The 15,084-nt window shown below is 44.0% G+C and overlaps 1 protein-coding gene across 2 annotated transcripts in view; it reads right to left on the bottom strand.

Annotated features, from left to right (window-relative positions):
• The window catches only part of TTK (TTK protein kinase), a 650,127-nt gene that overhangs the window by 598,881 nt on the left and 36,162 nt on the right, over positions 1–15,084 (bottom strand). For both annotated transcript variants that reach the window (XM_085611007.1, XM_085611008.1), the window contains exon 3: positions 282–507. In XM_085611007.1, coding sequence (XP_085467133.1) covers positions 282–507 — 226 coding nt within the window. The remainder of the gene's footprint in view (positions 1–281; positions 508–15,084) is intronic.

The following is a 15,084-nucleotide window of genomic DNA, read 5'->3' as shown; positions in this document are numbered from 1 at the left end:
GACATCACTAATGACACCTCAATTGGCATCACTCATGTCAAGCTATCAACTTCAATATTTAAGGTTTACAACATGAAACTTAATAAACTTAAAAAATACTGATGATTTTCATGGCTTGTTCCAAATTTTTAATCTTGCATTTGAAACGACTCTCCTTTCAGAAATGCACAACATTCATAGAAAAACAGCATTAAGCAAATCAACCGTTTCTACGCTATCCTTTAGCTTGACAGCAACAAGAAATCAGCCATTTATAATGTTAAATGATCTCCAATACTCACGCTTTAAGTTCAGAAAACCTGACAAGAATTCTGGCATAGCTTTCATTTGTACTGTGTTCCTCTGCAGGGAGAACCGTGATTGCTCTGCTATACAAGTCTACCAGTTTGTTCAGCAACTCCTCGTCTACTCGAGGGTCGCCTTTACTTTCTGCTTTAAGTAAAAAACTCCTCCATTCTTCTGGTTTATTTCCCATCGTCATCAGCAAACCAATTGAAGCTGAATGGTCTGAAAATAAGTTAAAACAGTTATTGCATAGATTGCAGTTGAAAAATTTAAAACCACCCAAAATACATTTTTAAGACAAATTCTGAAAGTGCCACAGGAAACACCCACATACGCTGTACACGAGGAACTGGGGGTCAAATATATCACAGACTTCATTGAAGTTAAGCTTCTGCTCTGCTGGGTAAATATATGGTCCAATGAAGAGGCTTCTTGTAATCAAGCAGTAATCGTGGATTGCCTTGCCATGGATAATGCATTGAAAATCCATTGGCTAAGATATATTAAAGATTCATTTAGTGCACTTAGAAGACCAGATATTTTCACGAATTATTAAAAAGTGAAGAGGGTGGATAAAAAGTTAAAGATCGATTCTTTAGAACAAACAGCACTGAGCGTGAAGGTAATAAACTTAATAAGCTTACGGTAAGAGTATGCACTACTCAAATCAACGCCAGGTATGGAGCCTTACCTCAATTTTAACTAACCCTCATGAGCGTTTTTTTTTTAATTACCCGTTTTAGATTTAATATGCTCCACCACTTAGTTGCCTCTCCTCCTGGTTATGTAGCACGCACGGAGGACAGGGGGCCCTGTGGCTGCAACAATAGGTCTCCACAGGATATTTTAAATTTTGTCTTTTTATGTAAACAAATTTCGCATCCTAGTCCACAACTTCCTAAACCCTATTTGAAAGAAATGGGCCTCAGACAAGCACGTGTTGCCCTTTTGCACTTGCAACTATTGCAAACTAATCGTACAGTATGTTGCTACGTATTTCTTAAGTGCGATGTTAGGATCTAGGAGATCCAGATTTGACTAAGGAGGAGAGGGCTACCATGGATTCATGATAGAGCGATAGTTGAAGTAAACGCACAGGAACATTTTAAAGATTTTATGACTATTTATGCTGTAGGAACCCATGTAATTATTTAATGTTGTTTTAATGTACTATTAAGTGTATTTTAAGATGAGACTTTTTCGAGGACCAGGAGAATAATGGTGACTTTAGTATGATTATTGCACGATGAAGTAACGTTTTTTTAATGAATTTGATGCTGTTCTTAATGTACCATTGCTTTTGTGGCAGAGATACAGCCGAATCAAGTTTCTAATAATAATAATATTGTATAGATTAGCAAACATCTGTTGTCAAACCTACGAATATAAAGTCAAATTGGAGCCTCAACAACGAACTCCGTTGACGCCGCATTCATCCCACACCCGGATATATAAGCAGGGCCTCTCCAAACAATCAACTCCACTAACTGGCAAGCTTAAAGTAACACGCTCAGAGCTCATCATTACAGCTACCTGAATTCCAGGGGCTAAACGCATCCACACAATCTTTAGAGTCTTAGCTAAAACTAATTATTTTCCTCTTCCAAATTGAAGACCAGATGCACGGTTTTACTTAAAGGGAAAAAATACTTTTATCATGATTTGCAGCAGTGTTTAACATGGGCCAATTAATTTCGATGCATTTTCTGATGATTAAGTACCAAATGTAACCCACATAAAGGATTTTTGGTCAGTCATCTTTCAGCCCTACAGTCAAATGGAGGTTACATCATTTTTAGATGAGCCCTCTAGAACAGAATATATATTCTCAGTTTTCTGCAGTTACACATAAATTGGATGTTTGCTACCTCCTGCTCACACTCACTACCATCTTTACTATTCTATTTGCATATTATTTTGGGTCTTTCAATGAAATCACCTGCAATATTTTCAAATCAAATCACCTCAAAATATTGTAAATTTTAATTATACAACATACATTTTTTTAACTTCATGCAGTGCCAATCATAACATTTACTGAAGCTCAAGAGTTTTTCTATACATAATCACTGTTCTCTATTTTAAGCTTGCAGCGTATGATCATGCAGCTGTTTGCGCACTGTATGGTACCCCACTCTTCTCAAACCTTTCTTCCATGAAATTGCCATATGGGTCCCAGCTGTCCTTCGGTCTGAACAATACTGAGCAATTATTAGTTGAATGTCAGTTCATTTGCTGCCACTTACAGTGCATTCATCTCAAATTACATCATGCAAACTCCAACATATTCTGCATTATCCATTTTTAGGTCATCTTACTATGTCACAGAAAATATGCGACCTTGCAAATCTTTTTCTTCGACCTGGCACACAAATTCTGAAATGGGCTTTATTAATCCATACAATTTAAACCTGTGTAGATTGTTTTGTGACTAGCATACACAGTATTAATTGGAGAACGTGTAGTTTTGATGACTAATATGAATAAGAACAAGAGCAAGTATAAAAAGGGTGAGAAGAAGCTAGATTGCCCCATTCTACCACGCAGTTAATACATATAGACAGAGACAGAAGGCATTATATTTCTCATTTTGCACTCTGCCCTTTTGCCACAGCAATCAGGAATCTGTGATCATCGCAAAGGATCACTAATTAATCACAAGGTCCAATAGTATACTGATCATGAACCGGCTATCAAATACTTTTAGGAAGCTGCAAATCGGGTACACAGAAGCAAGCCCATCTACACCTGCATATTCTAAGGGAGTGTAGCTTGCCACAGGATTACCTGCCACACCACAAACCTAACACCCCATAAACATCTCTTAAGGCACATTCTTATCTGGGTCTGGATCCTTCAGATGGTTCCACTCCTGTAATTCGCAAAGACTAGCTTCAGACGCCGTTTGCAGGGCCACAGTCCAAGCAGGGGATACTGGTCCTCAGTCATGGGCATTGAGGATGTTTGCCACTGATGTCCCATGGCACTACAAATTGGACCAAATAAAACCACTTTTGCACTTGATTCTCAGGGTTGAGAGGTCGAGCAGTTACAGATTTCTCAGGGAGGTAGTGTGGGGAGGCTCAAGCTACCACTCAACAATAAACCGTCAACAAACTCAAAGTTGATGTTCAGCCAACTGCTCGTCTTTACAAGAATGAACGTACTTTAATCACACAGACGTACTTCATCTACACACAAGTCAGTTATCGTGGGTGCTAGTTCGTGTAGGCATTACACTTGCCCTGCGCATACTGTGTCCTCCCTCAGATTTTCTTCCTGGTTTGGGGTTCACCATGCGGACTAAATCAGGAGCGGCATGAACCAGGCTCAGGAACAGTAATTACAAATTAAATGCACCCAGTCTTGGAGTTACCTTACCCTTTGTTGGATAGACAATCTCTCTCAAGTCTATTTCAATGCTCACATGTCCCAGAGCTGTCCTCCTGCACACCAAATGGGAGCCGCAGAAAATCAGCAATTCATTTAGAGTTCGATGGAACTGGACATGAGCTTTGTTAGGCAGTGTGCCTGCCCACCCTTCGCAGAAAAAGCCACAGGGCCAGGTCTGTGCAGATTGTCATGTGGTCACGTGTAGGCCAAAGTAGGTATACCACCATTTTTCATGTTCACGTTTTAAAGTTGCCATCTTTTCTTAAACACTGACATTTGACATATATTTGCTTGCGTGCTTGTGCAGGATAAGGTTCTCTGAAATGGCTTTGCTTACATTTATACTTCTTCGTATGGCATATTAGAGTGCTTTGAACATTCTGCACAAGAGCTAAGTTTATAATGCAAATTAGAACATTGGAATGTGGAGCACTCCATTGTAGACAATGGAGTGCTCCATGCTTCTACGGGCCGGTAAAGGCCCGCAGAGCAACATTCCAATGTCTTACATAGGCCTCTCGGAGCTCGAGGGGATTTAAATCCCCTCGAGCTTCGAGAAGCCTTGGTTTAATTTGTTAGAACATGCTGCCCTCTAGTGGCAGAATGTTCTAATAGCCTTATAGCCCTTCGTAGCAGGGCTATACCGCTATTAAAGTCCCGCTGCTTTTGTTAAAGTCCCTCGCCTTCGGCTCGGGCCTTTAACGCTGCAGCGGGCCTTTAATAGCCGGTATAGCCCGCTACGGCGGGCTATAAGGCTATAATGCGGTTTATTAATGTCCACTCAGCAACTGAGCTAGCACGAAAGAATCAACAATAGCGGCCTTACTGGGGCTTCCACATGATTACATGGCAGAGGAGCATTTCGCTGACACTATTGAGGGTACACCATGACAGAATTCAAGCCCAGCTGATTTCTGTTTACATTCTGTGTGGGTGATGCCCTGTTCTCCAAGACAGGCTTCCTGATTTCACTTACATGTAACAGGGGAGTACAGATTACCCTACAGGGATCCTGGCAGATTCACACACCCAAGACAAACTAGGATAGGTAGCACTAGGTAGGAGCACAAAATAGAACACTGCTCATATGGAAGCATATATCCTATGTAACAGCACAATGGTTAAATTGTTTATTTTCTATACCATTCTCGTAACGCTGATTACACTGTTGTGTTTCCTTCCATTAATAATTGCAGTGCACGAATTTTACACAAGAATCATAGTGCTTCAATAAATATTGAAATGCTATGTTGTGCATGTCTTGTATATTTCTTTGAGTATGCGTGAGTTACAAAACAAAAGCAGAGGAGACAAGGTGCAGCCTTACAGCTAGAGCCGTCTACCTCGAAGCTGGGGAACCGGGTTCAAGTCTCGGCAACAACGCTCCGCATCCTTGTATTCTGGGCAAATCACTTAATCTCCCCGTGCCTAACAAAAATGAATGTGTTAATCTGTAACAAAACTGGTGCTCATGTAAAGCGCTCGGATACCCTATATGTTCAGGTCTAGTTCGGACTATATAAAAGAACTCTAGAAAAAGAAAACAAAAGGCGGGGGGTTCTAGATATGTTCCCATGATTTCCTTGGGGAGTCAGGTTTGTCATGGTCTGAGGTTGTATATTTCACGTGTTAACTTCCTCGGTGAGGGGCACAGATGATGCTCTGTGAGCTAGCAGGACTAAGGCCAATATATCCTGATGGTGTGCATGAGCTCAGTCATGTGCAGTTTTGACGTTTATGTTGTTCAACAAATGCAGTTTTACTGAGAAACTATGAACCGTATGACAAGATGAAGTCTCAGATGAAGTGATACAGCTGCATAGGAGTGTGTACAGGTCACCAGTCAGGAAGACAGCCGTCTTGAAAGGTTGCAGTTACAAAAGGACCAAAGGTAGGTAAATGCCTATGTGGGCCAACTGCAAACGCACAGATCCAAGCCTTCGGCAATCAGACATATGTAGCCCTCACTGAGCCTTCTCCAATCACACAACTGTGGCCCAATCAAGCCTTCAACCGTTCTGCAGTGGCAGTGCCATGTTTCCCACCAGGAACCAAAATTAGAGACTTGGGGACGGACTAGCATCTGAGTGCTCCCTAGATTACTTTTGAGCAGTCTGTTTCCTCCTGGGCACCTCACAGCCACAAGGTACGTGCGGCACTCAACTCTTCCTGGACAGTCTCTCCTCTTGTACAGCCAGGCAAGCTCCTTCCCTCAGTCATCACGCAAGCATGCTTGTAGGTGCTTCAGGAGATGCACACAGCTCCAGTAGAAAATCCAGACTTCACGTGGTGTCCCTTCATAACTGGGAGACTGTCAGGCAGACACCAACCCTGGACGCACATCTGTCATTGCAGTACTATGAGAAGCACTCCCTCCATTGGTCATAAAGGACTTGGAAATAGAATTAAGTGGAAAACTGTATGTCCTACTTTATGCACAATTTCAAGACAGGGGATGTGGATCTACTGCCTCAAACTTAAGAAGCAGTTTGGGGTGGTTCCACTTTCAAGAGTCCTCTTCAGGTTGCTCTCCAGACACAGACTTTGCGTAGAGTGATGCTTTCAAAGCAGGTACAACTGGGCTGTCTCCATCCTGGGTAACCACAAAAGAGTAACAAAGAGGTGTGACCTTATTGCTGCTCCCTGTCATTAGCACGACTGAAAGAGCAATTTGGGAAAGACGCAAAGGAAAGCTTCACAAAGTCTGCAGTACCACCCCTCACCCGTACCAACCACCAAATGGCAGCGCTTAGGAAGACTAATTAGAAGCTGCAATCTAACCAAGGTCTCAGAATTTAAGGCGGTAGTTATGTCTCCACTCCCCTCAATTACGTGTCCCCCCTCGCCCTTTGAGATCACAGGAAAGGTCCAGGGTCTCTCATAGTCGGTGCAGGTCTAGGACTCTGCGAACACACTTCAGTTAGCGTAACGCGAAGGTTCAAAATCAAAAGTGAGGATTTTATCATCCTGGAAGGAATCAACTCTGCTGGGACGTTCCAATATACAAATAGGTCTACACAACTGGGGGAAAATGTACCAAGCTATCGGAAAAATAGGTCAGAGTAAAATGTTCTATTCTATATGAATGCTAAATTCCTCTTGCAAAGCTGCCAGTCACACCACACAGCATAATCCCCACTGCAACAACTCATTTTATAGAGCACCATGAAACAGACAGAAAATCACTCTGCACTGTGGGATATCATGGAGAACGATTTCCAAAGTTTTGCTCCTTATTTTGGTTTAACAACCACAGATGGAAACTTGCAGTCTGTCTAATTCAATGCCTGTTGCTAATCCTTACCCAGTCGCAGCTCTTCCTACCGATCACACAGCTCTGTCCACCCTTCCTGAACGGAAGGACCTTTTTATATTATATTTCTTTGCCGCTTACCATAGTTACACATATGCTACTTTTTCACACTTCATAACAGAAGCAAGCTTACTTGCACTCTTATGACGTTTTAAGTATTGTAATTTTCTGACCGCCTCTTCCATTTTAACTTTCTCTAGGACTTCCATATTTTTAAGCTGCGGAGACAAGGGTAGCAAAAGATAATGCTTTTGTCAAATTAGCAACACGTTATTTATTGCATAAAAGATTTCATGCTCATCCTAAGCTTCTATGGCAGCTTTGCATTGCATGAGACATTCTGGTCTCATTGTAATAAGGAGGGAGCAGATTTTCAACGTATGTTCTGGGATTGCCCGCAACTGGGAAGCTTCTGGGAGGAAGTGACCATATTACTGACCACCATCACTGATATGGAGTTGGAGCCAGCTATGTGACCCTGCCTATGGCACTAGTTCCCCCACACGGCCAGAAATAAAATTACAAGCAAATTCTTAGATATTTGGCCATTATTAGCTAAACAAGACATCACTATGCATTGGAAAGCAAAGAGGGGGCCAAATGTAAAAAGATGGAAGAAGGAATTAATCAAATGGGCAGAGTGTGAAGGAATAATTAGACTGCAACTAGCAAAAAGAGTGAGAGCATGGGAAACACTAGTGGTGCTACTAAAGGTCCCAGACGATAATAGCAAAGAGGATCCCTTGGCTGCAGTCCCTGAAGAAGTAGGCTAGGTTAAATACCCGTTTGCACCAACCGAAATGGCGAAACTAGGCACTGGGCATAATGCGCCCCCGTCCTCATTGAGGGGTAGATCCCAAAGTTCTACCTTGGTTGCCCCTGCACAAATAGACTGGAGCAACAGAAGTCCGCAGATCAACATGCTGATTAGAAGTGACATGCCTGGTGGGAGGGATGGGTGGGTGGTAGTTCTGGGAGAGTAGACTTGACTCAAGAGAAAAGGTTCTAATAAGATGCGCATCAAATGTTTATTGCTTTAAACATGGCTTTTAGATTGTGGGTGGGGGGGGGGGAGATTCTATCTTCAGCAAAGCCATTTTATTTGTATTTAATGTAGAAGCGAATTCGTCAATTGAACTATATGCTCTATGGCACTTCTGTGTCATCTAATGTATCTGGAAAGTTATGTAAAACTCAAAATTTGTTTAAAAAAATAATAAAATCAGACATTCTTGTCTCACCTCAGCTGGTGCAAGAGTCTTGTCCTTGCTCAATTCTATAACTGTACACTAGAAGAATTTCATAAACCTTGCTGTCATTTGGTTACATTCCCCCCTTCAAGCAGGCAAGCAGATAAGACAGTGACAAAAAGTTTGAGAAGAAAACAAGTTCGAACCATCACTCTTTAAAGTCTGCTAAGATGTACTGGAAGTCTCAGCATATCCTATGTGGCTTGAAGTTCTTGAACCTTCAGACAGAGTATGGACGATAGCTAAATTTAATTGGTCACTAAAAGCACACTCCTGTTCTCCCAAGTTACAAGTAAAAGTAGCCACTTCACTTGAGGGCCACCATTCCAAAATCCAGAGCTTATAGTTAGAGAAGAACTATAAGCATTGCTTGCTCTAAGGCAATACTAATATGCTGAACATACGGAGAGGACACCTTCGTGAGACATCTGGGCATGGAGTGATAAACTTTGGGATTTAAAATACAGATTTGGAGGTACCGAGAGCAAGCTTGAGGCAAGGCATACGATATGATGATAAACTCCATAGCAACAGGTAGCTCTGCTTTTTGTAAATGTTCCTACCACCTAGAGTTATCATTGAAGAAAACAAAGCTGCATGAAGTGGCAGTGCTCTCAAGCTCCACTAGCGATTGTTGCCATTTTGCCCTGTTAGCCACAAGTACAGGCATCATCACCAACAATGGAGAAAAGGCATGCTACAGCAGTCACATTGTACCCTTATTTCATGCACCAGGACCAGAGGAAACAGTGAAGCTAAATTCCCCACTCCCTTCAAAATAATTGTTGGAATTAAGAGGATAGTGGCCATCCTTTCATGAGAAGCAGTCCAGGGCCAGAGGTGGCGAGAGCAAAGTTTTGGATACAAATATGATGTAGAGAGGATCGCAACAGAAATGAGACACCTACTGTCTGGTGAACAACAATGGGGATACTGCTTAGTGAATGAGCAGGCAGAGTGGCCTAAGCACAAACTTGCAAACTCCTCATCCTCAGAACCTTCCTTGCCCTCTTTTGTATCGTCCTCTCTGCAACCTAAAAGCACCATAGGAACAGCACAAGCAAGGCCCGCAATAGAGACAGCCAAATACACTGGGGACTCAATTAAATTGCAGTGCCAGTGTTGCACTTCCGAGACCATAAAAACTGTTCTGTGGATATCTGGACAGAGGTCACCCAGAGACTCTTTCAGGGAGTCAATGGGGCCCAGCCACAAGGCGAGAGCTATGATCTATTTATACAATAATGAAGCACAACCAAGTGAACTATAAGGCATGAGGTTATTTCTACACAGACAAAATATAGTCAGCTGAGTGCTTTTTTCTAAAACGTTCCACCTCTGCCAATGATGGTATAAAGACAGAGCAAGGGGACTTATTCAGCATGATTAAGCACAAGGAGATACTGCTGGCATTTGTGAGCATGATCCATGACAAGCAGGATGTAATGGAACAAAAGTTAGCAGGTCAGGCTAAGGTAGACGGATTTTGGACTATCAGAGGTTAAAAAGAGAATAACTGCCTGGGAAGGAGCACTGCAATCTGGAACTTGCAATTCAATAACTCAATAATAGTTCTACAAGTACCTTGCAATTTCTGTCCTTTGCACCAGCAGCTATTGTTTGACTGAAGGACCAGGACATTACTTATGCCGTTCAAAGATCCTATGAATTTTGGGTTAGCCCCAATAAGTTAAATCATGCTTGAAGGGACAATTCTATGCCTTCTTCCCCTCTTACAGATCACCCAGGATAACAGTTTTAGCAGTACAGGAAGGGGATGGTACACCAGGGAGCTATACCATAAACAAAACATCCTTGTGTTTCCTCATTTGAACTTTAATGATGTCACAAGGCATAAACAGAAGGAGGCACTGAGGAAAGGTTCAAATCTGTGTGCAACTGCATCAGTTCCATATCACAGACAGAGGTGTGTGACGAGTTTGGCATTTTTTTTTAAAATTTGGAAGTTGTGGAGAGATTTGCAAACAACCTTTGCTCACCAAATGAGGAAGGACGACAGTACTCAAAATTAGACTACGTAGAATCACTTCTGCACAGAATATGATCACCTCCTTTGTCTGTAACTATGCAAAGGAAAGACAAAGCCACACTCTTGCGCACGAGCCAAGATTACTACATGGGGAGATCTCTTTCAAAATGGCCTATTCCGCACGTTAGACTAAACATTCCATGCAACCCCACCTTCGCCACTGGACACCTTCCTGTACATTCGGCTGAGGAAAGGAATCCGCTCTATTAATCCAGACTGCCCATAGGAGCACACAAGCCTTCCCCCTCTACATCAGATGTTAAGGTCCAGTGACAGTAAACATCTCGTGTCTCGGCTCTACCATAGCATACGCGCGCAACCTCTTGGGCCACCCAACACAGCTCGTACACACTGAAACACGGAACTGGGCAGGAAGATAACGGACGATAAATGGCAATATTGCTGCCTACAGACCGCGCAAATATCTGCCAGCTGTAGATTACGCGTTATATACACTACAAATTCCTACACCGCCTCTATTATACACCCGCCAAAAAGTTCAGATTTAAACTGGCAGACAATGACCGCTGTGAGAGATGTAAACAACTGGGAGCAGGGTTCCTTCACTTAGCTTAGGAATGCCCTAAAATACAGGAATATTGGGCATTGGTCTTTGAGGCACTTGGGCAGATGATGGGTATCCCGTAGCGGGGGATCCCTTACTTGTGCTCCTGGGCAACGCTGAGCAGCTCCCTAAGACACATCGTAAATTTATTACCACATCACTACTATTAGTTAAACAAAGAGTGGCTTGTAGGTAGGGTCGGGGAAGAGCCCCCAAATTCAAGGAGTGGCTGAGCAATTTAATCTACTGTCAAGGACAACTGACAACTTATGCCGAGACGCTCCCATTGTCCTCCAGGCCTAAGGATATTTGGGGTCCTCTCCAAGGATATCTCAACACAAAACGCAGAGGGACCAAATGCCTCCTCTCCAAAGCAGGTTGGCTGAACATACAATACCTGAAAGGTTGACTTCTGTAAATGTTTAATATTTTACTGCCCCTTGCTTGCCCTTCCATACTTGAGCCTCCGAGACATGTGCACTATATGCTATTCGAAACAAAATGTTATTAACTGGCTGTCAGATGCATCCTTTAGCTGCCCTATGTATGAATGTGTCATATTATACCTACTTGTTTTTCCTCTGCAGTGGGGCCACAAGATCAGGACTATCTTTCCCATTGTACTCGCTGTGCTATGTTCCTTTGTTGCCCCTATTGGAATCTGACAGCTCACTATTATAACCTAATGGATACCTGTGCTTTGAGCTTTCCTTTTTTTCTAAAGCTGTAATGTATGGTACATATGATGGAAAATGTTAAATAAAAGTTAAAAAAAAAAAGACAAAGCCACACTCTGAGACTTCTATGTGTAGATATATGGCATGCCCTAATGCACTTCAAATGGAATTCGTAACTGTGAATGTAATACTGAACATCTGAACTAGGTTACCAAGTATCCGTCGCCCTGCAGACCTAGATAGGCTATGCATCTGCAGTACCAGGTAGAATGATTTCAAGATGCTTGGAAAAAACAATTATTCTACTTTTCCCTCCGCACACTTGAGTGATAGTGGACCTACCTGGGCTTTCGGTTATGTATTTATTCACTCCCAAAACTCAAATTGTTTGTCTTCTCCCTTTAAGAACTCCTTCCCTCTTTATCCGTCTGCCTTTTTAAAACAAAATATTTCTAATCCCCTTGTTTAGTCTTTAAATATATTTACCCCTGTATGGTTGGTTATTGCTGTGAGAAGTTGGCCTGATATGTATTGCTCACTATTCTAGTGATCACTGTGTATCATTCCAAACGACCCTTATTGATGATTGGTTGTAAGTCAACCTTATGGACCAGCTATCCTAGTAGCGTGGATACGAGCAGTCTTAGGCTAAACTCTAGAGGGCGTGTTAAGCCAGCTGTTTACCATCACATATACCCCTTGAACACCGAGTGAAAGGACACCACACAAGTTGTTATGAAAATAAAGGATATTTATTTATAACAGGACTACCCTGGCTCTTTATGAGTCAGGGAGCTAAGCACAATACAAAACTCTTAGGAAAATACTTCTGGTTGCACAATTTACACAAATGCCCGAGAGCACGAAACCCTTACACTGCAAGTGGAAGGGGAGAGGTTAGAAAGTCTAAAGTTACTGATTCCGGAGTGATCCGATCAGTGGGACTAAACGAAAAAGGAACTGGACACTTGTAAAGTGAACCTGCGATGGAGCACCGGAATGCTCGAGTTACCTAGCCCAGAGGATGCGGCTGTGGAAGGTTCGGCAAGATGTCGGAAGTCCTCGTTGTAGTCTCAGAAGCCTGAAAGAAGAGTTGCTGGCAGGCGACCAGTGTCGATGTTCAGCGAGATCCAAGCCTGGATCGGTGATGAAGGAAACCTGAAAGCAGAGGGGACTCAGTTCTCAACCGCTAGCCAGCGATCGTGTGGGCACCAGGGGGTACCGGCTGAAGTCACCTCGACCAGGTGAGTGGATGACGTCGGACTCGGCTGTTCCTCGGACCAGGAGGCGCGGCGGCGACCAGGATGGAGGGCGAGCTGTCCCACGAAGGTGTCTGCTGTCGATGATGCTGGGCCCAGGAATGGGGCAGCGGATCTTGGCAGTGGCAACCCAAGCGGGGGAGTCAAGATGGCGTCTGGACTGGACCAGGAGGGTCCGAGGTACTCCTCTGTTGAAGGGGAGCAAGAGCCAGTCTGGAGCAACCAGACTAGTGATGAAACAATCGTGGTGCGTTGTGAAGAGGGCCACAAGCCGGTCGGCAAGTGGTCGGACAACGCGGTGAACAGCAAGGAGCGGAAGGGCCCCCACGCAGATCTCGTGGATGCTGGGGAGGCAGACTTCGGTGCTGGAGCTGCTCAGGGTTAGGGCTTCTCAAACCCTAGGTGCACTCACTCGAGGGTCCCTCGGTGGGCGTGCTAGATAAGCGTCGTGCAGGTTCTGAAGATGGCCGGTCCCGCAGGTCTCGTCACACCTACGACTCTCAGCTGGGCTGATGAGGTAGGTAAAAGGTCAGAGATGGCAGGGACTCTGGTCTCGTCGAGCTGGGCAGTCTTGATCCGTAGGAGAGACTTACAGCAAACCGCAAGCGCTTAGGTGGTGCCTGCTGGTGCAGGGTGGCTACTCCTTAGCCACAAGGGAGAGTCTTCAGAAATAGTCAAGAGTTCCTTTCGTGGAAAGTAGTTCAAGATTCAGAATTATCCAATTTGGGAAGGGGACTCGCTCCTACCTTTATTCTAAGAAAAGGGGCTGGCCCGTGACCAGGTCCTACCTATGGGTGGAGCCAGGAGGGGGGTGGTTACACCCCTATCCTTTGTCCGGCTTCGCCCCAGCTCAGGGGCTGGTGTGCCCCCAAAACTGGTTTGAGCCGGGCTATGCACAGTGAGCACCGGGGTGCCACTTGCAATCACCTTCCTTTCAGCCCTGCCTACCTGGAATACACAAACCCTGTCTGGGATGGTGCTAACACCGCCCTCGACAGGAAACCCTTTGTCCAAGCTCCCCTCGCTGGAAGGTCTCCCAGCAGCAGGAGGTCAGACTTGTGTCTGGTGGCAGCATCCATTTTGTGATGCTGAGGCTTGAGTCAACTTTAACCGGGGTTCAAGGTTACTTCCATGTCGTGCCCCTCTAAAAGGGGGGAATGCTAACCCCGTCGCCACAACTGGCGAGGGGTTCGTATTCCAATACGTATGACACCTTACTCGACATGTGTAGGTGATGCGATGCCAGAGTTAGCAAATAACCGTAAGGATTATAATGCACTTAAAAGTAGTTGGCCCGCGTCACCATGGAACGGCTATTAGGACTTGGTTCCGCAAGACGTCGACGGGCTCAGCTCGCGCCAGAGCACCGTCCCACATGTTTCCCTGCACTCTGCCTTCAGGATTGATAAGGCCTGCCATAGGAGTGACTGATAGGAATCCATGTGTCCATTTTAGGGTTAGGTGTAGGAATACTACACCTACAGCAACGGGTGATTACACCACTTTGCCCCAGCTGTCGTGCAGCCAGTTGTGTCAGATTTGGGCGGCCATCCAGGGGTGGCATAATACATGCTGCAGCCCCTGGTAGGCCCTGGGTACACCGATGCCTTGGATACCTGTGGTATGCTGAGACAGGGACTGACAGGGTGACCCAGTTCCAATTGGTGGATGCACCTAATGTACATGTGTGTTAATTTCGAGAGAGAACAGCTAGGCTGTGGGTCTGATTGGCAGGCCCACAGCCAGGGAAAGTCGTAAACCAATGAAGCAAAAGCAAAAAATCTGGGTGATCATAGGATTGCAGACCCTACTCTCCTACAATTGCCATCTCTCCCTTTACTTGAGGTTGGCAGTCGCTTGCACAGGGACAATGTATATCCCCTCATCTCATGGTCTTTTCCTCACAGTAGCTCTCAGCCCAGTAATTATACCTTTGGGAATCTATTAGTTATTCTCAATGTACCCAGTTTCTCCCCAGGGTTTTAGTGTTGTTCTGAAAGTTAAAAAAAGAGTAGTAATAGATATAGCAGTGGCAGTTCTAGTAGTAAGATCAGATTTAATGAGACTAGTATATCAGTAGTAGAAAACAAATTCATAGTGGTAGTTCCCAATAGTAGTAATCATGTTAACAGTAGTGCTTGGTGCACCTCTTCTTGTAACAGGACCTAGAACGGTAATACTAAAAGTAACAATTATCACTGTAGTATAATCAGAATCAGTACCTGTATAAGTAGTAGTTCTCGGTCTATTAAAAGCAGCAGCAGGGTAGTACAATTATTTCTTATTGAACTA

Source organism: Triturus cristatus, chromosome 6 (genome assembly GCF_964204655.1).
Source record: "Triturus cristatus chromosome 6, aTriCri1.1, whole genome shotgun sequence".
NCBI lineage: Eukaryota > Metazoa > Chordata > Amphibia > Caudata > Salamandridae > Triturus > Triturus cristatus.
Note: the sequence above shows the minus strand (reverse complement) of the source record. Positions and strands in the feature narration are given on the sequence as shown.